Source organism: Vulpes lagopus, chromosome 12 (assembly GCF_018345385.1).
Source record: "Vulpes lagopus strain Blue_001 chromosome 12, ASM1834538v1, whole genome shotgun sequence".
Lineage (NCBI taxonomy): Eukaryota > Metazoa > Chordata > Mammalia > Carnivora > Canidae > Vulpes > Vulpes lagopus.
Window position 1 is genome coordinate 68,025,241 of NC_054835.1, and position 23,789 is coordinate 68,049,029.

The window sequence follows — 23,789 nt, forward strand, 5'->3', positions numbered from 1 at the left end:
TTCATCTACTAATTTCAGAATGTATGCAGGAGGGGTAGGGATCTTTAGGAGACTTCTCCAAGAACAAAAGATGTGGCAGGTGCCATTCTTCCCCCTTCCCCCGGGGCCTAGAGACCTGGACACCTGCAGGAACCAGTGTAGACATTCACACTTAGCTTGCACACCTTGTCCTGGCATTCTCCTGTGGATCTGCTCTAGCCAACCCAACCCACTCTGCTGGAGTCCCTCCAAAGCAGCACCTGGAGTGTCTCATTCTACAAGCAGCCCCAGCAGTGGCCAGCACCACGCCAAAGTGTCTCTTGCCCTGGGAAGAGGGGAAGAGAACCATAGATACCAGTTCAACTGCGGCTCCAATAGCGGATTGGGGACAGACATTTGATCTGACTGCTGGCCTGCGCACCAAAAGAAACCTCACAGGGTATAGCACAAAGAGAATACCATGTAGTTTGGGGTCACTACAACCCTAGGAGACAGACTGGAAGCAAACATCTTATCTGACTTCCAGCCCTGCCCACCAAATAAAAGCCTTCCACGGACAATGCAGGAGAAAACCCTGAAGTTTGGTATAACTACAGTTCTGGAAAATGGGCAGCCATCTGACCCAACATAAGCTCAAGGCAACCCCAAATTGGCCCCTTAATGGTACAGAGACCGAATCCTGCAAAGAGGGCCATTGCAGCTCACTGGACTGAAGGTAAACATGGTTCAACCACAATAGTATGGTGCATACAACACACAAACACACATATGAGACACCTCTGAAGTACCAGGATCTAGTGAATAGGGACACTGCACTACAGGAACTACGGACCTCTTCTTAAGGCCACTACTTTCAAAATCAGGAGATGTAGCTGATTTTCCTAACACATAGGAACAAACACAGAGAGATAGATAAAATTAGGAAATAGGGAAATATGTCCCAAATGAAAGAACTGGACAAAATCACAGGAAAAGAACTAAATGAAACGAGATAAGTAATATGCCTGATAGAGAATTCAAAAAATGGTTACAAAGATACTTACTAGACTTGAGAAAAGAGTGGAGGATCATAGTGAGACCTTCAATAGGCAATATAAGATATAAAAAAGAACCAATCAGAAATGAGGAACTCAATAACTAAAATTAAAAATACACTAGAGAGAATAAATAGTACACTAAAGGAAGCAGAGGCATGGATGGATAAGCAAGCTAGAAGACAAAGTAATGGAAAATAACCAAGCAGAAAAACAAAAAGAAAAAAAAAAGAATAATACAAAATGAAAATAGGGCAGGGAATCTGGTGACATTATCAAGCATAATAACATTTCCATTATAAGGATCTCAGAAAGAGAAGAGAAAGAAAAGGGGGCAGAACACTGACTTGGAGAAATAATAGCTGAAAATTTCCCAAACCAGAAGAAGAAACAGACATCCAGTTCCATCAGGCATAGAAAGATCCCAACAAAATCAACTCAGCAAGACAGATAATTAAAATGGAAAGAGTAGTCCACACCAAGACACATAATGAAATGGAAAGCACAGTGACAAAGACAGGATTTTATTTTTTCTTATTTTTTCAAAGTCAATTTTAAAAGCAGCAAGAGAAAAGAAAATAGTTACATATGAGGAAAACTCCATTAAGACTTTAGGCTGATTTTTTTAATAGAAACTTTGCAGGCCAGAAGAAAGTGGCATGATATACTCAAGTGCTGAAAGAAAAAAACTTATAAGCAAGACTAGTCTATCCAGCAAGGCTATCATTCAGAATGGAAGGATAGATGGAGTTTCCCAAACAAAAGCTAAAGGAATTCATTCCCATTAAACCAATCTTACAAAGAACATTAAACATAATTCTTTGAGTAGAAAGAAAGGCCATTATCAGGAATAAGACAATTAAGAAAGGGAAAAATCTCACAGGTCCATATGAACATAATAAATGTAGTAGATTAATCACTTAGGAAGCCAATACAGAGGTTAAAGCACAAATGTAATAAAATCAATTATATCAATAAAAATCAGTCAAGGGATTTACAAAATAAAAGGATGTAAAATATAATATCTTACACATGAGACATGGGGCAGGGGGAATAAAAATTTAGTGCTTTTAGAATGGGTTCAAACCTAAGTAAACATCACCCTAATGTAGACTGCTATATGTATAAGATGTTACGTATAAATCTGATGGTAACCACAAATCAAAAACCAGAAATAGAAAAGCACAGAATAAAGAGAAAAGAATCCAAACATATCACTAAAGAAAGTCATCAAACCACAAAGGAAGATAGCAAAAGAAGAAAGGAACATAGAAGAACTACAAAAATAACCATATAACAGGTATCGAAGTGGTAATAAAGGGGTGCCTGGCTAGCTCAGTCGATAGAGCATGTGACTCTTATTCTAAGGGTCATGAATACAAGTCCCATGTTGGTTGTGAAGTCTACTTAAAATTAAAAACAAAATAAAGCAAAATGGCAATAAGTATGTACCTATCAATAATTACTTTTAATTTAAATGGACTAAAAACTACGATCAAAAGATATAGGGTGAATGAATGGATAAAAATGCAAGACCCATCTATTTGCTGCCTAAAATAGACTCCTAAAGAAGTTTGAAAAAGAACAAAGCCCAAAGCCAACAGAAGAATAGAAATAAAGATCAGAGCAGAAATAAATGAATTAGAGACTAAAAAAACACAATAGAATAGGTCATTAAAACCAGGAACTGGATCTTTGAGAAAATCATCAAATTTCATAAATCATTAGCTAGATTCATGAGAAAAAAAAAAAAGAGGACTCAAAAAAAGAAAGAAGAGGAAAAACAACTGACACAACATAAACACGAATGATTAAAAAAGAATACTATGAAAAATCATATGATCAATAAACTGGACAAACTAGAAGAAATGGATAAATTTCCTAGAAACATGTAACTTCCCAAAACTGAATCAGGAAGAAATAGAAAATCTGAACAGATCAATTATTAGCAATGATGTTGAATCAATAATCAAAAAACTCCCAAAACTAAAAGCCAAGGACCAGATGGCTCTACAGATAAAGTTGATCAAACATTTAAAGAAGAGATAATACCTATTCTTTTCAAACTATTCTCCCAAAAAGGAATATAACGGAAAGCTTCAAAGCCATTCTACAAGGCTAGCATTAAACCGATTCCAAAACCAGATAAAGACACTGCAAAAAAAGAGAACTACAAGCCAGTATTTCCGATGAGCACAGATGCAAAAAATCCCCAATAAAATATTAGCAAACTGAATCCAACAATATGTTTATAATAATCATTCACCATGATCAAATGGGACTGATACTAGGGATGCAAAGGTGGTTCTTCAACATTCACAAATCAATCACTATCACACTAATAAGGGAAAAGATAAAAACCATATGATCATTTCATAGATACAGAAAAAGTATCTGACAATGTGCAACATTCATTTATTATTTTTTAAAAAGTAGGCTTAGAGGAAACATAGCTCAACATAAAAAAGGCCCTATATGAAAAACCAACAGCTAAAACATGTACTCAAGGTGAAAAACTGAGAGAGCTTTTCCCCTAAGATTAGAACAAGACAAGGATGTCTGAGAATCAGCACTTTATTGAACATGGCACTGAAAGTTTTAGCCACAAAAGTCAGACAGTTAAAAGAAATAAAAGGCACCTAAATTGGAACACAGGAAGTAAAACTGTCCTTATTTGCAGATGATATGATACTCTCTATAGAAAACCCTAAAGACTCCACCAAAAAATTACTAAAACCAATAAATTCAGTAACGTCATAGATACAAAATTAATACACGAAAAACCGTTGCCTCTCTACACACTAATACTAAAGTATCAGAAAAAAATTAAGAAAACAATCCCATTGTCAATTGCACCAAAATAAAATACCTGGGAATAAGCTTAACCAAGGAGGAAAAACACCTGTACTCCAAAAACTATAAACATCGAATGAAGGGTACCTGGCTGGCTCAGTCAGTAGAAAATGCAACTCTTGGTCACAGGGTCACGAGTTCAAGCCCCACACTGGGCACAGAACTTTCTTAATAATAGTATTGTTATTATTAAATAAATAAATCTATTTAAAGAAAAACCACTGATAAAAGAAATTTAAAACACAAATAGAAAGATACTCATGTTCAGGATTTGGAAGAACCGATATTGTTAAAACGTCCATATTACCCAAAGCAATCTTACAGATATAATGTAATCCCTATCAAAATAATAACAGCATTTTTCACACAGCTAGAACAAATAATCCTGAAATTTGTATGGAACCACAAAAGATCCTGAATAGCTAGAGCAATCTTGAAAGAGAAAATGAACAAAACTAGACATGTCACAATCCCAAATTTCAATATATACTACAAAGCTGTAATGATCAAAACAGTATGGTACGGGCATAAAAACAGACATATACATCAATAGAACAGAACAGAGAACCCAGAAATAAATCCACACTCTTGTGATCAAGTGTTGTTGTTGTTGTTGTTGTTGTTATTGTTGTTTTCCTTTTGTGGTCAATCTATGACAAATGAAGCAAGAATATACAATGGGAAAAAGTCTCTTCAACAAATGGTGCTGGGAAAACTGGACAGCAACATGCAAAAGAACAAAACTGGACCACTTTTTTACACCATATACAAAAATAAACTAAAAATGGACTAAAGACCTAAATGTGAGACCTGACACAATAAAATTCCTGGAAGAAAACATAGGCAGTAATCTCTTTGACATCAGCCACAGAAACATTTTTCTAGATAGATCTCCTTTGGCAAGGGAAATAAAAGCAAAAATAAAACATTGGGACTAAAATAGTTAGTCCCACTGAGGGGGGCACTTGACGGGATGAGCACTGGGTGTTATTCTGTATGTTGGCAAATTGAACACCAATAAAAAATAAATTTATTATTTAAAAAAAAAAGAAAAATAGAGAGAGAAACCAAAAAATAGATTCAAATATAGAGAACAAACTGGTGGTAGCTACAGGAGAGGTACGTAGAGGAATGGGTGAAATCAGTGAAAGGTATTAATACACTTATCATAACGAGCGCCAAATAATTTACAGAATTGTTGAAATCATTATACTGTACATCTGAAACTAATATAAGACTGTATGTTAATTATACTTGAATAATGACTGTCTAAAAAAGTAATCAGACTTAACTGTAAGACATAAAAGCATAAAATTTTTAGAAAAAAATCATAGATAATTTTCACCTAAGTTTAGGAGAGTTTTTTGTTTTTTTGTTTGTTTGTTTGTTTGTTTGTTTGTTTTTGGAAGATTTTTATCTACCAATTCATGAGAGACACAGAGAGAGAGAGAGGCAGAGACACAGGCAGAGAGAGAAGCAGGCTCCACACAGGGAGCCCGATGCGGGACTCGACCCCGGGACTTCAGGACCAGGCCCTGGGCTGAAGGCGGCGCTAAACCGCCGAGCCACCCGGGCTCCCCAGGTTAGGAGAGTTCTTAAACTTCATGCCAACAGCACAATTCATAACAGGAAAATTGATAAACTGAACATCAAAATTTTAAAACTTCTGCTTTATGAAATGACCTATTAAGAGGATAAAAAGACAAGCTACAAACTAGAAGAAAATATTTGCAAATTATTTACCTGACAAAGGCTTATATATACTTAACACCAATAACAACATATGGGCAAAGACGTGAAGAGACATTTTATTTAAGAAGATATGCAGATGGGAGGGGAGCTAAGATGGTGGCATAGTAGGAGGTCAGAAGGCAAGTCTTACCCCTGGCTCACAACTAGATAACTACCAAATCACTCTGAATACCCAAGAAATTGACTTGAGGACAAATCAAACTGCTCATTTAGAGGGAGAGGAGAGGCTACAATGAGGAAGGGAGGAAGTGTGGAGATGTGGATTTGGGGAGAAATGGACTGTGGGTGCTGCAGAGCGGAGGGAGTCCTGGTAGTGGAGGAAGGCAGGAGAGTGGAGCACACAAGGATGTACACAGGAGAACCTTTCCATAAAGCCTTTAGCTGAGAAAACTAAAGGGACTGATTTTCATGAGTTTTTGCCACCAGCGGGGCTCAAAGACTGGAGTTTAGATGTCTGCAGGCTTGGCGGGGGATAGAGCCTGAGGGCACTGCCCTACTCCTGGAGAGAAGGCTTGCCAACAATCTGGGGACAGACCGCACCACCTGAGGATGCCTAAAGTGCACAGGGAAAGACTGTTTGCTATTCTTGAAACATATCTGTGGGAGGTGGGGTTCGCAGAGATGCCTCTTCAAGGACAAAAGAGCTGGCGGGCACCATTTCCCTTCCCTGCCCCTCAGTATAGGCACAGAGACCCCTGCTGAGGACATCTCATCCCCAACACTGGCTGCCTAACCTGCTTGCTCTAAGTCCCCCATCCCTGCACTCTGGCATGACTGTCCTCAATCAAACCTGCCTCAGTGACAGTGCAGTGAGACCCTCCACCAGAAGTCTGGCACAGCTCCCTGCCACATCAGGTCCCTGAAGTTTGGAATTTTAAAAGTTAGCAGGCTTGGCTGGGACAGAGTCCAGATGGCACTGAGCTGCTCCTGGAGAGAAGGCAGGCAAACATCCTAGAGAAAGACAGAAAATGACAATCTGAAAAACACCTGGGACACAAAGAAGGGAGATTATTCACTCCTCTGGGAGTACTTCCCAGAGAAGCAAGCACAGAGACCCCTCTCTAGGGGAAAAAGGAACTAGCTGGAACCATTTCCCTCCCCCATCCCTCAGCATAAACCAACTTCAATAAACAGCAGTACCAGTACTGGCTGCCTAACCTGCTTACACTAAGTCCCACCCCACCCAACCCCCATACTCTGCTGGAACTGCTTTTCAAGTGTGCCTCAGAACCAGTGCAGCGGGCCCCTTCGGTAGGAGACCGCAAAAACCTCTGCCCACACCACATCTTCTGACCAGAGAGTTCTGAAGGCTTCAGTTCTAGTGGGAGTAGAATTGGGTCCCATTTAACAAGCAGAGCAGAGCACACCTAGTTAAAACTCGCCACACTCTGGTCAAAGTCCAAACACTGCCCACTGCAGGCAAGGAGAAGCTCTGCAGATGACTGGCCTGAAGGATAGAGTAGCCAAAATTCAACAGGAGAGCACATGCAACCCACACCAGAGACACTCCTCGAAGTGCCAGGCCTTGGACACTCTTCATAGGAAGAAAATCTCTTCTTCATAAAGCCATTACTCTTAGGAGCAGGAGCTTTTCTAACACAGAGAGAAAGGCAGAGACTAGACAAAAAGCCAAGGCAAAGGAATTTATCCAAAATGAAAGAACAAGATAAGGTTATAGCTAGAGATCTAATCAAAACAGATATAAGGAATATGTCTGTTGGAGAATTTAAACCAATAGTCAATAAGCACATCACTGGACTTGAGAAAAGAATGGAAGATTTCAGGGAGGCCCTTACTGCAGAGATAAGAGTTAAAAAAAAACAGTCAGAAATGAAAAACGCAATAACTGAGATTCAAAACAGACTGGAGGGGATCCCTGGGTGGCTCAGCAGTTTAGCACCTGCCTTTGGCCTGGGGCGTGATCCTGGAGTCCCCGGATGGAGTCTCGCATCAGGCTCCCTGCATGGAGCCTGCTTCTCCCTCTGCCTGTGTCTCTGACTCTCTCTTTCTCTGTATCTCTCATGAATAAATAAATAAAAATATTTAACAAAAAAAACAAAAAAATGAAACAGACTGGATGTAATGCATTATTTAACAAATAATATAGAAGAAAGAATTATGGAAACTAATAAAGAATTACAGAACACAAGATAGACTTAGGGAACTCAATGACTCCATCAAATGTAATAACATTCCTGTCATAGGAGTTGCAGAAGAGAGAGAAAAAGGGGTAGAAAATTTGAGGAAATATATAGTTAAAAACTTCCCTAATTTGGGGAAGAAAACAGACATGCAGATCCAGGAATCATAGAGAACCCCCATCAAAATCAACAAAAGGGGCGGCCCTGGTGGCACAGCAGTTTAGCGCTGCCTGCAGCCCAGGGTGTGATCCTGGAGACCTGGGATTGAGTCCCATGTCAGGCTCCCTGCGTTGGAGCCTGCTTCTCCCTCTGCCTGTCTCCCTGCCTCTCTCTCTGTCTCTCATGAATAAATAAATAAAATCTTTAAAAAAAATCAACAAAAGAAGGCCAACATCAATACATATGGTAATGAAATTCCCAAAATATAATAACAAAGAAAAAAAATCCTAAAAGCAACAAGACAAAAGAAGTCCCTAATTTACAAGGAAAGAGCCATAAGACTAGCTACAGATTTATCCACAGAAACTTGACAAGCCAGAAGAGAGTGGCATGATATATTCAGCACGCTGAATGGGGAAAATGTACAGCCAAGAATACCCTATCCCACAAGGTTGTGGGATAGGGTCATTCAGAATAGGAGGAGAGATCAAGAGTTTCCCAGACAAACAGAAACTAAAGGAGTTTGTCACCACTAATCCAGCCTTGCAGGAAATATTCAAGAGTATTCTTTGAATGGGAAAGAAGGATCAAAAGCAACAAAGACTAGAAAGGAACAGAGAAAATCTCCAGAGACAATGACAAAACAGGTAATAAAATAGCACTAAATACATAGCTATCAATAATTACTCTAAATGTAAATGGACTAAACACTCCAATCAAAAGATATAAGGTGTCAGAATGGTTACAAAGAAACCAGACCCATCTATATGATGCCTGCAGGAGACTCTCGTTAGATCTAAAGACACCTGCATATTGAAAGTGAGGGCATGCGGAAACATTTATCAGGCAAATGGATGTCAAAAGAAAGCCAGAGTAGCAATATTTCCATCAAACTAGATTTTAAACTAAACACTGTAACAAGATATGAAAAAAGGCACTATGTCATAAAAAGGGGACTATCCAACAATATCTAACAATTGTACTATCTATACTCCCAATGTGGAAATACCTAAATACATAAAATACTAACAAACATAAAGAAACTCATTGATAATACAATAACAGTGAGGGACTTTAACACTCCAATTACAGCAAAGGACAGATAATCTAAGCAGAAAATCAACAAGGAAATAATGGCTTTGAATGACACAAATGGACTTAACAGATATATTCAGAACATTTCATCTGAAAGCACCAGAATAGACATTCTTTTCAAGTACACATGGAACATTCTCCAGAACAGATCACATACTGGGAGAGGCCTCAACAAGTACAAAAAGATTGAGCTGATACCACACATACTCTCTGATCACAATGCTATGAAACTTAGTCACCCACAAGAAAAAATTTGGAAAGATCACAAATACATGGAGTTTAAACAACATGTTATCAAAGAATGAATGGATCAACCAGGAAATCAAGGAAGAAATTAAAAAATACATGGAAACATATGAAAATGAAAACACAACAGACCAAAACCTTTGCAGTCCTAATAGGAAAGTACATAGCAATACAGGCTCCTTAAGAAACAAGAAAAATCTCAAACAACCTCAACTTACACCTAGAAGAGCTAGAAAAAGAATGAGAAACAAAGCTTAAAGACAGGAGAAGAAGGGAAATAATAAAGATTAGAGCAGAAATAAATAAAGTAGAACCTAAAAAAACAATAGAACAGATGCATGAAACCAGGAGCTGGTTTTCTGAAAAGATTAATAAAATTGATAAACTCTTCCCCAGACTTTTCAGGAAGAAGAGAGGAAGGACCCAAACATATAAAGTCACAAATGAGGGAGCAGAAATAACAACCAACACCATAATAATACAAACAATTATAAGTGAATATTATGAAAAACTATATACCAACAAATTGGACAACCTGGAGAAATGGGTAAATTCCTAAAAACATATAAGCTACCAAAACTGAAACAGGAAGAAATAGAAAACTTGAACAGACTAATAACCAACAAAGAAATTGAAACAGTAATCAAAAATCTCCCAATAAATAAAGTCCAAGGGCAGATGGCTACAGATGAATTCTACCGTACATTTATTTTTTTTTTAAGATTTTATTTATTCATTCTGAGAGACAGAGAGAGGGAAAAAGAGAGAGAGAAAGAGAGAGGCAGAGACACAGGCAGAGGGAACAGCAGGTTCCATACAGGGAGCCCAACGCAGGACTTGATCCCAGTCTACAGGATCACGCATGCCCTGGGCTGAAGGCGGTGCTAAACCACTGAGCCACCCGGGCTGCCCTCTACTGTACATTTAAAGGAAGAGTTAATACCTATTCTTCACAAATTGCTCCCCCCAAAAAAATAAAAAATAAAAAAAATAAAAGCTTCTTGACTCATTCTATGAGGCCAGCATTACTCTGATTCCAAAACCAAAGACTCCACTAAAAAAAAAAAAAAAAAAGAATTACAGGGCAGCTCTGGTGGCTCAGTGGTTTAGCACCGCCTTCGGCCCAGGGCATGATCCTGGAGCCCCGGGATCAAGTCCCACATCGGGCTCCCCGCATGGGGCCTGCTTCTCCCTCTGCCTGTGTCTCTGCCTCTCTGTGTGTGTGTGTCTCTCTCATGAATAAATAAATAAAATCTTAAAAAAAAAAAAAAAGAATTACAGGCTAATATCCCTGATGAACATAGATGCAGAAACTCTCAATAAAATACTAACAAACCGAATCCAACAATACACTGAAAAAATCATTCACCACAACCAGGTAGGATTTACTCCTAAGCTGCAAAGCTAGTTCAATATTCACAAATCAATCAATATGATACACCTCGTTAATAAAAGGATAAGAAACATATGATCCTTTCAATAGATATAGAAAATGCATTTGACAAAAAGTACAACATCCACTCATGATAAAAGCCCTTAAAAAGTAAGATTAGAGGAAACATACCTCAACATAATAAAGGCCATATACGAAAAACCAGCAGCAAATATTATCACATAAATACTAATTCAAAGGGATACATGCACCCCGATGTTCACAGCAGCATTATCAACAATAGCCAAATTGTGGTAGGAGCCCAATTGTCCATTGACTGATGAATGGATAAAGAAAATGTGGTGTATATGTGTGTGTGTGTGTGTGTACACACACATATATGGTCACACACAGTGGAATATTACTCAGCCATCAAAAAAGAATGAACTCTCACCATTTGTAATGATATGGACAGAGCTATAGAGTATTATGCTAAGCAAAATCATTCAGAGAAAGACAAAACACCATATGATTTTACTCATATGTGGAATATAAGAAACAAAACAAATGAATGTAGGCATGAAAAAAGAGAGAGACAAACCAAAAAACAGACTTTTAATTATAGAGAAAAAACTGAGGGTTGCTATAGAGGAGAATGGGGGATGGTTAAATAGGTAATGGTCATAAGGAGGGCAGTCGGGATCCCTGGGTGGCGCAGCGGTTTGGCGCCTGCCTTTGGCCCAGGGCGCGATCCTGGAGACCCAGGATCGAATCCCACGTCAGGCTCCCAGTGCATGGAGCCTGCTTCTCCCTCTGCCTGTGTCTCTGCCTCTCTCTCTCTCTCTGTGTGACTATCATAAATAAATAAAAAAATTTAAAAAAAAAAAAAAAAAAAAAAGGAGGGCAGTCACTGCGATGACCTCTGGGTGATTTATATTAAGTGATGAATCACTAAATTTTACACCTGAAACTAAAATACTGCATGTTAATTAACTGGAATTGAAATAAAAACTTGGAAAGAAAAACTATATCTGTGAATTAATTATATGTAATATGATAGGCTTTACAGAAATATAGAGATGAAAATATAGTACCTTGGTCACTTGTCAAAAAAAAGAGAATATGCAGATGGAACCTAAGTACAGGAAAAGATGTTCAACATCATTGGCCATTAGGGGAAAGCAAATTAACACCACAAGTTATCTGTGAACTAGTCCTTTCCTTAGGATAGAATGTTCTAGACTCAGATATCCACAAAGCTTATAATTTACTTCCCTGAAGTCTCTGTTTGAAAGGCATCTTAGAGGGACACCTGGGTGGCTCAGGGGCTGAGCATCTGCCTTCAGCTCAGGTCGTGATCCGGGGTCCTGGGATCGAGTGCCTCATCAGGCTCCCTGCATGGAACGTGCTTCTCCCTCTGCCTGTGTCTCTGTCATTAAATTTCCCTGTGTCCCTCATGAATAAATAAAGTCTCACTTGACGGCATGAGCACTGGGTGTTAATGCTATATGTTGGCAAATCGAACTCCAATAAAAAAAATACACAAAAATAAATAAATAAAATAAAAAATGAAAAGTTATTCCACAAAAAATATAAATAAAATCTTTTAACAAAAAAAAAGACATCTTAGAAAGACCTTTTCTATCCCCTCCATACACCTCACCACCCCAAATCCTTAGTCAATCTTGATTCCCTTATCTTCCTTTATATGCTTTATAGCATTTATTCCTGACACTATATATCTACTTGTTTGTCCACTTGTCTCCCATGTTAGAAAAAAATTCCATGATGTCAGAGATCTTGTCTTCACCAAGTGCCTATCACACAGTAGTCAATTAACAAATATTGTGAATAAATTGCAACATACATTTACATGCTTGGAAGGTTTGCTTCCATATTTTTAATCTATGATGAGCTTCCTGAATTTTCGCCCAAATGAACTTCCTGGATATCAGACCTCTCCTGCCTTGAACCCCCAAAATGCCTTCTTTATTGCTAAAGCCATCTCATTCCTCTTATTTTCTTCTTCCTAGAGGAAGGGCCACTGCTCCTACCCTGTTGATTCCACCCACCCTACCACCAGTCACTATCCCAGGGTGACATGGTTATTAGAAGGCAGAAGTAAAAGAAAAAAAAGGAAAGGGGCCCGTAGGCAGGAATATCAGCAGGCACTAGAGGGGAGAAGCTGTAGCCAGAGTGTAGGAAAGTCCTGCCATGCTACTGAATATACTCTAGTCTACATAACCTAAGATCTAGAAGCACCCCAATAGAGGCTGTGGTTGGTTAACTCATGAGGAGTTAGATGTTGGGACTTGCTGACTTGCTTGGCAGTAAACATCAACTTGTCATTCAAGTGTAATAAGTCTTTCCCATTCCTCCTTCTCTGTTCTAGCTGACTTCAGAGAATTTTTATTTTCTAAAGGGACCATAGTTTCCATTTAAATTATGGATCCCAAAGCCACAATGACCCAGAGTTCAGTGTTCTCACAACATAGAGACCACAGGCCACTTTAAATTTTCCAATATGAAAAAAACTCTGGGGATTGCCTGCACTATTCCTTCACTAACAAATACCATGACAGAGTTGCAATATGTAAGCAATTATAGAAAATGAATTTCTACGTTCAAACCTTTTTTTAATATACATTTTAAAAAAGAATTCTAAAAAAATAAATATTAAACATAATTATCAGGAAATATAACTTAAACATCTCTGGCACATTAAATTATTTAACTATTTAAAAGATTCCTTTATCCCTTCATTTTCAGAAATGAACCCTACTTTATTTCACCCCACCATCCACAAATTATTCATTAAATCTTTTTTCAAAACCTGTAACTGAGACAAGCTGATCTTTAGAAGTCCAAAAAAAGTTAAATATAGCAAGGGGTACAGTGAAAAGAGGCAGGCCTTCCTCCTACTCAATTGGTAACGTTTACTTGAACAGCTTCTTGGTTTTTTTTGTTTGTGTGTGTACATGTGTTTTTAATAAATGTGGCTTTTTTTTCAAGCGTTTATTTATTTATTCATGAGGCAGAGACACAGGCAGAGGGAGAAGCAGGTGCCCTACAGGGGACCCGATGCAGGACTCGATCCCAGGACCCCGGGGATCACGCCCTGAGCCAAAGGCAGACGCTCAATCATGAGTCTCCCAGGTGCCCCTGTTTGTGCATTTTTAAAGTAGGTTCTATGGCCAGTGTGGGGCTTGAATTCACAACACTGAGATTAAGAGCTGGATGTTCTACAACTGAGCCAGCAAGGCATCCCCAAAAGTTGTTATTGTTGTTCTTTTTTAATATCATTTATTTTTTGGTACAGGCTGAGGAAATGTCCATAGCCTGTATCAGTAGCAAGGTCTCTACCTCAACCTCAACATTAAACATTGCCTACATAATGCTCACACCCAAGTTCAGTCATGCTACCTGTAGGTAAATTTAAAATCAGACTAGTACCTCTGGCTCTGCGCTAGGAAAAATCACCCTTTATTCCCTCTGAAACTGTTGACTCTAATAATAATATTTAATTGGTATTTAGAAGCCAAGGAAATAGGAAAAAAATGTGTGACTATTAAGGGGTGATTAAACAATTTTTGACTTTAAGGGTCTAGTTAGTGACTTTGATATGCATCATTATCAGGTTACCTGACATTGTAAAAGTTAACAACAAATCAGTTCATCATTGTTTAGGTTGAAACCACTGTGGCATTTGTCTCTTTTCTGTAAGATCTACTTCATTTATTTCTGTATGGTCTAGGAAACAGACATCCCCACCTCCAAAATAAAAACTAACAAGAAAACTGGTCTTAAATGTTTCTTTTTATAAACTAGGATACCCACTATTTCTGAATTTACTGGTTTGTACTGGTTTATTTGTACATTTATTCAAATAAGCATGGATCAGAGTCATGATATAGTGGAAAAGAAATGTGCCCTGGAATTAAAAAATAATTTTGTTAAATGACCTAATTCAATCACGTAGGGAAAATCTGGCATAGGGCAAGTTACTTAAGCCTCTTTCTCAAAGCCTCTATAGAAAAAAGAAAAAAGAAAAAAGAAAAAAGAAAAAGAAAAAGAAAGAAAAAGAAAAAGAAAAAGAAAAAGAAAAAGAAAAAGAAAGAAAGCATAACATCCACCTTGTAGAGCTGCTTTTGGAATTGTTAAAAGAAAAGCCACAGGCCCAAAATGGCATCACTTAGGTTAAGGCCCTAAGTCAGTAAATCAAGACTTAATATTGAACCTTAACTGCAGTTCCAACACCTGCCCCCAGTAAGGTAACCTTTAAACAGTCAACATGGAAATTTCCTACTGAGCACTAGGAAGATTACTGATGGACTCCTTCTGTTCTCCTTAGGAGGGTGACCTTGCCTGAAACAATGGATTCTTTGCTAATAATTTCCTTTTTTCCACTCCCTCTCTATCTTTAAAACTTCTTTTCTATAGCCCTTTGGAGCTCCCCTCTTGCTAGACAGGATGCTGTTCAATTCACGAATCCGTTAATAAAGTCAACAGTTCTTTAAAGGATGCCTGGGTGGCTCAATCGGTTAACTGTCTGACTCTTGATTTCAGCTCAGGTCATGATCTCTGGTTCACAGGGTTGTGAGATCAAGCCCCACATTGGGCTCCAAGCTGGGTGTGGAGCCTGCTTAAGATTATCACTACCTCTCCCTCTGATCCTCCCCTCTTTTAAAAAAATATTTAAAATTTACTCAGCTGAAGTTTTGCTATTTAAGAGAATTAAGTGAAATAACACATTTTAAAATACCTAGCATAATGCCTGACAAAATTCAGGCACTCAGTGTTACCTTCCATCCTTCTCACTGACCTAGACAATGATGTAAATTTAGAGAAAAGGACAAAGAAGAAACTTAAAGAAATAAGATAGATTAGATAACAATCAGCAACGCTAGACAGTAGCTTAAATGCTAAAGTGAAGCAGATAAGGCTTTTCATGGATTTGCATAATCATTTTTAAACTTGGTCTCAAATCTATTATTAAGACTTAATCATTTATTCATTTTTTAATTCAATTTAGTAGCACCTCTTAAGAGTTCCAGGTACAGTTACTACCTTCAAGGAGTTTACAAACTAGTAGGGGAGATAGATATGTAGCAAATAATTATAGTACAGGATTTTGGCCATTTAATAAGAAGTTTTAAAGGGAAGGATGGTTCATTGGAGAGGGAAGATAATGTGGAGGGAAAAAAGCATTGCAGAGGTTCCAAAATATGAGCTACCTTCTTTCCTAGGAGCACAGAATTCCACCTTAACTTAGCTTAAGAAGGAAATAGTGATTTTATTTAAATCCCATTTCTATTTATTTTTTTATTTTTTTAAGATTTTACTTATTTATTCATGAGAGACACAGAGAAAGAGAGGTAGAGACACAGGCAGAGGGAGAAGCAGGTTCCCAGCAGGGAGCCCAATGTGGGACCTGATCCCGGGGCTCCCATACCCTGGGCCAAAGGCAGGCGCTAAACCGCTGAGCCACCAAGGGATCCCCCTCTAATTATTTTTAATAGGAAATACATTCAGAGGTTTGAAAATTCAAAGCACATACACACTGGTATATGTAGTAGGACATCTCCCTCTTTCCTCTGTCTTTATTCATTTCACTAAGTTCTCAGTGTGTCCTCAGCCCACGGCATCCCTCTACATAGGAAGCCAGTATCATTAGTTTCTTATACATTTTTTCCAGATATATATGTATTTCCAGTGCATCAGAAGCAAATGTGAATATACATTTCATCCTTTGTACAAATAGGCACATTATACCTCCCTTTTTTCATCTGAAATATGTCATTGAGCTCACTGCTTATCAGTATATAAACAGCTTCTTCATCCTATTTCAATAGCTGAATATTATTGCATCACACATGTAACACAATTTACTGAACTGATAGTGCAATTATTTCAATTTATAATTACAAATTAGTGATGTAATACACTAATGTAATACATCATTCTACATATGGGCAAAATGTAATACATCATTCTACATATGGGCAAAATACATCTATAAATGAAGTCCTACAAGTAGAATTGCTGCGTCAATTTTGCTGTGTTTTGCTAATATGGTGAGAGTATTTCACATATTCGATAATTAGAATCTAGACATCTGCAAACTAATCTCTCCTATCCATGGGTTTGGCTTCACCGTCTCTTAATTCAGCAGCCTCACTCCACACACAGATCCTGCCCTTATCACTTCACAACAAAAACTCATTGAGTACTGAGTATTGTTCTAGGACATCACAGTGAATAAAACAGACAAATCTCCTTCCTCTGAGGGAACTTTCTAGCAGGAAGTTTTCTCTATAGCCCTCTATGAAAGGAAGACGCAAAAATATGACAACATAAATAAGTCTATTAGAAAGTGCTAAGGAGTAGAACAGTAAAATAGGGAAAGGAAATAGGAAGTGCTAACACGGAAGAAACACCTGAAGCCTATGGGCATCTTTGGGAGAGGTGGTCACTGGACCAAGCAGAACTAACAGCAAAGTGGGTGCTGAGTTAAGCCAGAGCCAAGGGGCAGCAAGCCAGATGTAGCAAATGCAGCTGGGGCATTAGGTGCAGGATACTTGAGGAACTAAAAGAGTGGTCAGGGAGAGTGGAGCTGGGGCAGAGAATAGAAACCCACTTCAACAGAAGGAAACATAAGAACAGTAAAGGTTCTGCCTCCTTCTTGAACAAAAGATTCCAGGTAATCCAGGGGCCAATGGACAAGGACTGGAAAGCCAAGTTATGATGCATTTAAGTTATCAATTTCTCATTTGCATGGGCAGTAACTTTAATTGCTAGGATTATAAACAGTCTTTTGTAAAAATTCTATTAGCAGTAAATTTTGGTTATCAAAGATTATATCATAGTTAGAGACTTGCTTTCTAAAGATTATCCCAGCAGGCACATTGTTTAGTGCCAAGGACCCATCTGTTTTCATTTTAGTACTAACTTTTTTATTCTTACACTCCTTTCCCTGAGAAGTTTAGGAGTGGTGTAGGAGGTAGTAGTGGTTATTACCCTGATGGAAGTACAGTTTATACTACAAAAGCTGTAATCTATTTCAATTCCTCTTTTCCAGAGAAATTGATTAGCACAATTCTCTCAGCATTATAAGCAATTATAAAGAAACTTCCTAATTTTTCTCTTTATTGCTTGAAACCTTTATTTGCTTGTCACTTTTTCACCACTTATCTCTTTACCTTCTGCAATCTGATTCCTAGTCCTACTGTGTCACCAAACTTGCTCTCATGAGAGTTTTCTTCTTTATTCAGATCCTTCTAGAACTCATCACTGCCTTTGACATTTATGACCACACCCTCACACCTGGATGGCTCTCAAAGCTCATATTCCATGACAATACTCACTCACAGTTAAATGAAAGAAAAAGGCACCTGATGAAAATAAAGTCTGGGGTGTGTGTGTGTGTGTGTGTGTGTGTGTGTGTATAATATATGCATATATATGTATATATATTATATACGTATATATATATATATGATATATATATGAATGAATTTAGTTGTAGATACTCAGAAGCAGAGCTGAGTTACAGCAAGGACTCAGGAAGAATTTTTATTTTAAAAACCAAGAGGGGATCCCTGGGTGGCTCAGCGGTTTAGCACCTGCTTTTGGCCCAGGGCGCGATCCTGGAGTCCCGGGATCGAGTCCCACGTCGGGCTCCTGGCATGGAGCCTGCTTCTCCCTCTGCCTGTGTTTCTGCCTCTCTCTCTCTCTCTCTCTCTCTCTCTCTCTCTCTCATGAATAAATAAATAAATATTAAAAAAAAAAACAAGAGCCTTAGAAGTCATTTAGGCAAATGCCCTCGTTTTATATATGAAATAATGAGGTACAAAAAATATATAAGTTAGGATGTCTTTGGTTGCAAGTAATAGAAAACAGAGACTTCATTTGGCTTAAACAATAAGGAACTGTTCTCTCCTACATAATATGAGGCCTAGACACAGTATCCCATCATTGCTCTCCTCTGTGGCACCTGTGGCCATGCCACCTTCCATGTGTCAGCTTCAACTTCAGGTTGTAAGCAGACTGCCTCGGCAGTTTCAAGACCTACATCAGAGTCCTGCACGTTGGGGAGGAGGATGAGGAAGAGGGGAAAGCATGTCTCTTTCTTGAGTCTCTTCAGAAGCAAAGAAACCTGATCAAGGAGCCCTAAAAAGACTTTCTTGTCACCTTCTCATTTCTAAAGTTACCAATGGCAAGGGAAATGAGATTCTAAGGTTGGTTTGGTTCAAGCCTTGGACTAAGCTTATGGTAGAATGAGTGCTGAAAAGTCAAGGTTAAATAAATTAGTCATCATCGCAATATAACTTGTAGATTCTAAGAGATTCTTTACATTTGTCTTTCTACACTTGTTAGAATTTTCTTCCTCCCTGCTCATTAATGCTGGATTCAACACTTCTCTCTTCTTGCAAACTTCTCTGGGGTGCTCACTTGGTTTTTTGGTAATTATCTTAGGCTTCTGAGGAGACAGCACAGAGTAATGGTAAGCACTGACATTAGAGCCAGACTGATGGGGTTCACTTGTGTGTGTGTGTGTGGCACAATAGGCATGTCAATCTCCTTCCTCTTCTATAAAAGGGGATGGTACTAGAACCCACCTCACAGAGAGGTGAAATTAAATAAGCCACCATGTATAATATGATCAAAACAATGCCTGTTACAAGGTAAGTCCTATACAAGTGTCTCCTATTATTATTAAAGGGCATCTGCCTGTCCAGCAGCCCTTCCCCACCTTCTTTTGATAAATGTTTCTGTTTTCCTTTAAGGAGTAGACATCTCCACCATCCCATACAATCTTGGCACAATTCTCAATCAGTAGGAACTGCTCCCACTCCCCATTGGGTAGAGGGTGGGCACGAGGCCCAAGAGAGGCCAATCTCACATTTTCCCTTGGAATCTGAAGTATAAACAGAATGACTCATGACAGAAAACCATCAAAATTCAGCCTTTCTGATATCAACATATTCCTAATTTTTATACCCCTGGAACTGTGTTCCAGAAATCTGATTCGGAGTGCTTACTAAAAAAAAAAAAAAAAAAAAAAGAGAGAGAGAGAGAGAGAGAAAGAGAAAAAATTTCTTCCCTTGATTGTGTTAGCTATCCAATTCCTTTAATAAGTTCCTTTTTGCTGAAATTGGCCAAAATTGATTGATGTTGTCAATGTAACTGCTATGTTGAATGAATAGGACTCTCAAAATTAAATCATCAAGTAACTTCATTCTTTGTCTCTGTCTCTTTAAATCTACTCATGAGCCTACCTCCTATCTGGCCTTTGCATATATAGCACAGAAATCAAGAATGTAGCTCTGCAGCCTAACGTTCTGGGCTCAAGTCCTAGCTCTACCTCCTGCTAACCATGCTACTTAAAGTCTCTTTGGCTCAGTTTCCTTACTGGTAAGTGGGGGAAACACTACACCTGCCACATTAGGTTATCAGAAAATTTAAATGACTTCCCAAATATAAAGTACCTGGAAGTACGCTTGGCATGTGGTTAAGTTCTAAGAAATGTGATGATAGCACTGGTGGTTCAGCGAGGCTGTCTTTCTTCCTCACACCCCATCATATCAGGCCCTGACCATTCTTGTTTCCATACCTATGTTCATGTTAGGCCTTCTCTTTCTCTTCAAGACATAATCAAGTAAAGCATCAACACTTCCACAAGGACTACATTGATCTACAGAGACCTTGTTGATCTGATACTTTGTAGGATTTATAATCTGTGACAGATACTTGAGTCTTGAGTTCATGTAATTTCTGTTGTTTTTTTCATTGAACAGTGTGTACAAAGCACTGCCCAAACAAGAAAAGTCGTTGCTGAAGGCAGAAATGATACTTGATATTTTCCTATGTCCTTCATATCACTTACTCCAGAGAAGACTCATGGTAAATCCTTGATAAGTAACTTTTGAATGGCCCTCTGAACAGCTAAAAATGTTTCTAGTCACAATTAACTTTCAAATTTGTATAGCTACAAGCCCACAGGACTATGTTTTAGTATATGTGCTACTAAAGTGTGCTCATGGCCTATGTTTTTATTGTGTGCATACGTATACAGAAAAGACAAGGTATAGAACTTCCCATTTTCATCCCACGCTGGCCCATACACTCCAGGCACTCAATAAATGGTATAAACTACCTTTAAAAAAAAAAAGAGCTGAAAACTTTAAGAGCTGAAAATCAATTCCAGATATGATAGGAAATTCCAAATATATCTGTTACCAGTTAGATTTGGAAGTATAATACACAAAGTCCTGTTTTGTTTAAAAACTAACAACAGAGAGATAAGGGAAATAGATACTTTTTCACCTTCTAATACTTTTTTTTTCTCATAAGAATTATTGATGAAAGGGGGATCCCTGGGTGGCTCAACGGTTTGGCGCCTGCCTTCAGCCCGTGGCATGATCCCAGAGTCCTGGGATCAAGTCCCACATTGGGCTCCCTGCATGGGGCCTGTTTCTCCCTCTGTCTGTGTCTCTGTCTCTGTCTCTCTCTCTCTCTCTCCCCCTCTCTCTCTGTATCTCTCATGAATAAATAAATAAAATCTTAAAAAAAAAAAAAAGAATTATTGATGAAGGACAAAGTAGAGGAGGTAACTATTATTAGCTTATTGTCATGTCTCTGGAGAAATGTTCTATTGTTGAAACTCTGCATAAACATAAAGTATATCATCTTCTTTTACTGACTTCTCTAAGCATGTGAAACATACACGCAGAAATAAAAACTTCTCTCATTGATGTCCCAGAGCATATTGTTTACATGTAGAAACATGGCACTGTTTCATAGCTTTGTGGGCAATTATTTAATCATGTGAAAAAGCCCACTGGGAAAAAGAAATTGAGTAAGCCTGGACTCGATTCCATGTGAAACCATGTGTGGGATGGAGACATATAAATTGACTCACTTAACCAATTCTCAAAACAAACTTATGTTACATCAAAATGACACTTCTATAAATGACACCTCCATACTTTTTTGGCTTATTGTTGTTTAATGGATATAGTTATTTCAAAGTTAGCAGGGAAAGATGCTTCTTTTCTAAATGTTGTCCACTGTGAATTTCTCAACCACACCAACTCTTCAACATTTCCTTCCTTACAGTAACAGTTGGCCTCAGAGAAAAAGGAAAGGGAAGAGGGAAAAGGATGAGAGAGAAAAAAGAAAAAAGCTGTATATCTTACTTGGATTGCGCAAGACAGCCTGGTGCAATCATACTCTGATTTTTCTCCTCATTCTGGAGTGCCGTAAGTTCCACCATGTTAACCATCACATCGTTGGTGTGGCCTGGAAGCTGGGGAAGCACTGAAATAATCTTCTCTACCAAGTTGTCTCCATGATGCCCAGCTGCTCCTGTTTAAGCAGACAAGAAAATATAAATTCACAAAATGGGAGGGAAAAAATACAGATTAATGTTTTATAATGGCCCTTCTATCAAAAGTAATATATGTATATATATATTGTTTCTGTTACATAAATCTGTAACACAAGCCAAGCATTTTTCCCTCTTTTATTTATTCATGAGAGACAGAGAGAGAGAGAGAGAGAGAGAGAGAAGCAGAGACACAGGCAGAGGGAGAAGCAGGCTCCATGCAGGGAGCCCGACGTGGGACTCGATCCAGGGTCTCCAGGATCATGCCCTGGGCTGAAGGCAGTACTAAACCACTGAGCCACCCGAGTAACCCAGGGATCCCCACATTTTTCTCTCTTTAACACTAATCAAGCTCACGATTACCTAGTCAACCAGTCTGTACCTTGTGCATTGAACTTAATGCTCCATGAAGGCATATGCAGTGTCTGCTCTGGTTAGTACTATATTCCTATCACCTAGCACAGTACCTATACATGGTAGGCATCAATAAATTTTAATATATAAATAGGTAATTAGCATATATTCAGTCAGGAAAATAGTGTCATCAGATGATCCTATTGTAATATTTTACAGCCAAACTTTATTTTACTGATGAAGACATTAAGACCCAGAAGGGCTTAGAGACCTGACCAAGAATAGCAGATCTCCCCTCTGCTAGAATCTTATCTTCAAAATAGCAACTGTTCATTTAATTCACCCTGTACTCAGCACATCTAGTAGGCAGCTTGGCAGCTAGTAGGCTCTCACTAAATATTTGTTAGATTATGGGAAAAATAAATGAATGAATGAATGAACGAACGAACAAATGAATGAATGAATAACAGTTTGTAACAACAGAAACATTAACGGAGTACTTTCTGCATAACAGGCACTGTTCTAGGTACTTCACATGTATTAACTCTTTTAATAACAAATGACTTAGGACCTCGAACTGAAATTCAAGACTAGTGACAGTGTAATATTTTTTCCATGAAACCATGTTATCTTTCCAGAAACCATCACTCGCTTGGAGACCTCTTTCCAACAATGGATGGGACTTGGTGCATCTTGTTCTGATCCCATCCACTCCAAATCAATCAACCTTTTGTTTCCTGATGTCTATCTCTCGTTTTTGCCATATCACATCAACTGGACAGAACTAAGTAGAAAGCACCAAATCAGGCACCCAAGGAATCCTTGTCACCACCACCACCACCACCACCACAATAACCAACATTTTATTGAAACCAGGTATTAAGGTTCATACTGTACATTTATTATCCACGTAATTCTCACAGCTCTAAATAGGTATTATTATGCTTATTTACAGAGTAGAAGATTCAGTTTAAGTAACTTACTCAGGATTACATAACTTGTAAGTACAGAGCAAGAATTCAAACTCAAAAGGCAGAAATCACCAAAACCACACTATTAACAACAACAACAACAACAACAAAATCAGGGCCCATGAAAGTGACTTAAGATAGACCCAAGATGACTTCTAATGGTAAAGAGGAAAGAGTTCTCATACCACCAGTAGAAGATTTATTTATTAGGCCTGGAAGGAACCACATCTTAGTTCTGCTGTCTAAGGTTTACGGTTGTCTCCTCGGCACTCAGACTTAACGAGCAGCTCTTTAAATACTTGCTGAATGAAAGCCTGGTGACTATAAGTGTCCTAGGATCCAAATGCGGGTCAGAAGTCCCTAAGTGAACTATATCTTTAAACTAAGCCTGGAATGGAGATACTAGGATTACCTCATAGCATCATGAATTTATTTCTCCATCAGTTC

The 23,789-nt window shown here is 38.4% G+C and overlaps 1 protein-coding gene across 3 annotated transcripts in view; it reads right to left on the reverse strand.

Moving 5' to 3' along the window:
* The window catches only part of SCFD2 (sec1 family domain containing 2), a 421,592-nt gene that overhangs the window by 378,088 nt on the left and 19,715 nt on the right, over positions 1 to 23,789 (reverse strand). For all 3 annotated transcript variants that reach the window (XM_041724100.1, XM_041724101.1, XM_041724102.1), the window contains exon 2: positions 21,830 to 21,998. In XM_041724100.1, the coding sequence (XP_041580034.1) occupies positions 21,830 to 21,998 (169 nt within the window). The remainder of the gene's footprint in view (positions 1 to 21,829; positions 21,999 to 23,789) is intronic.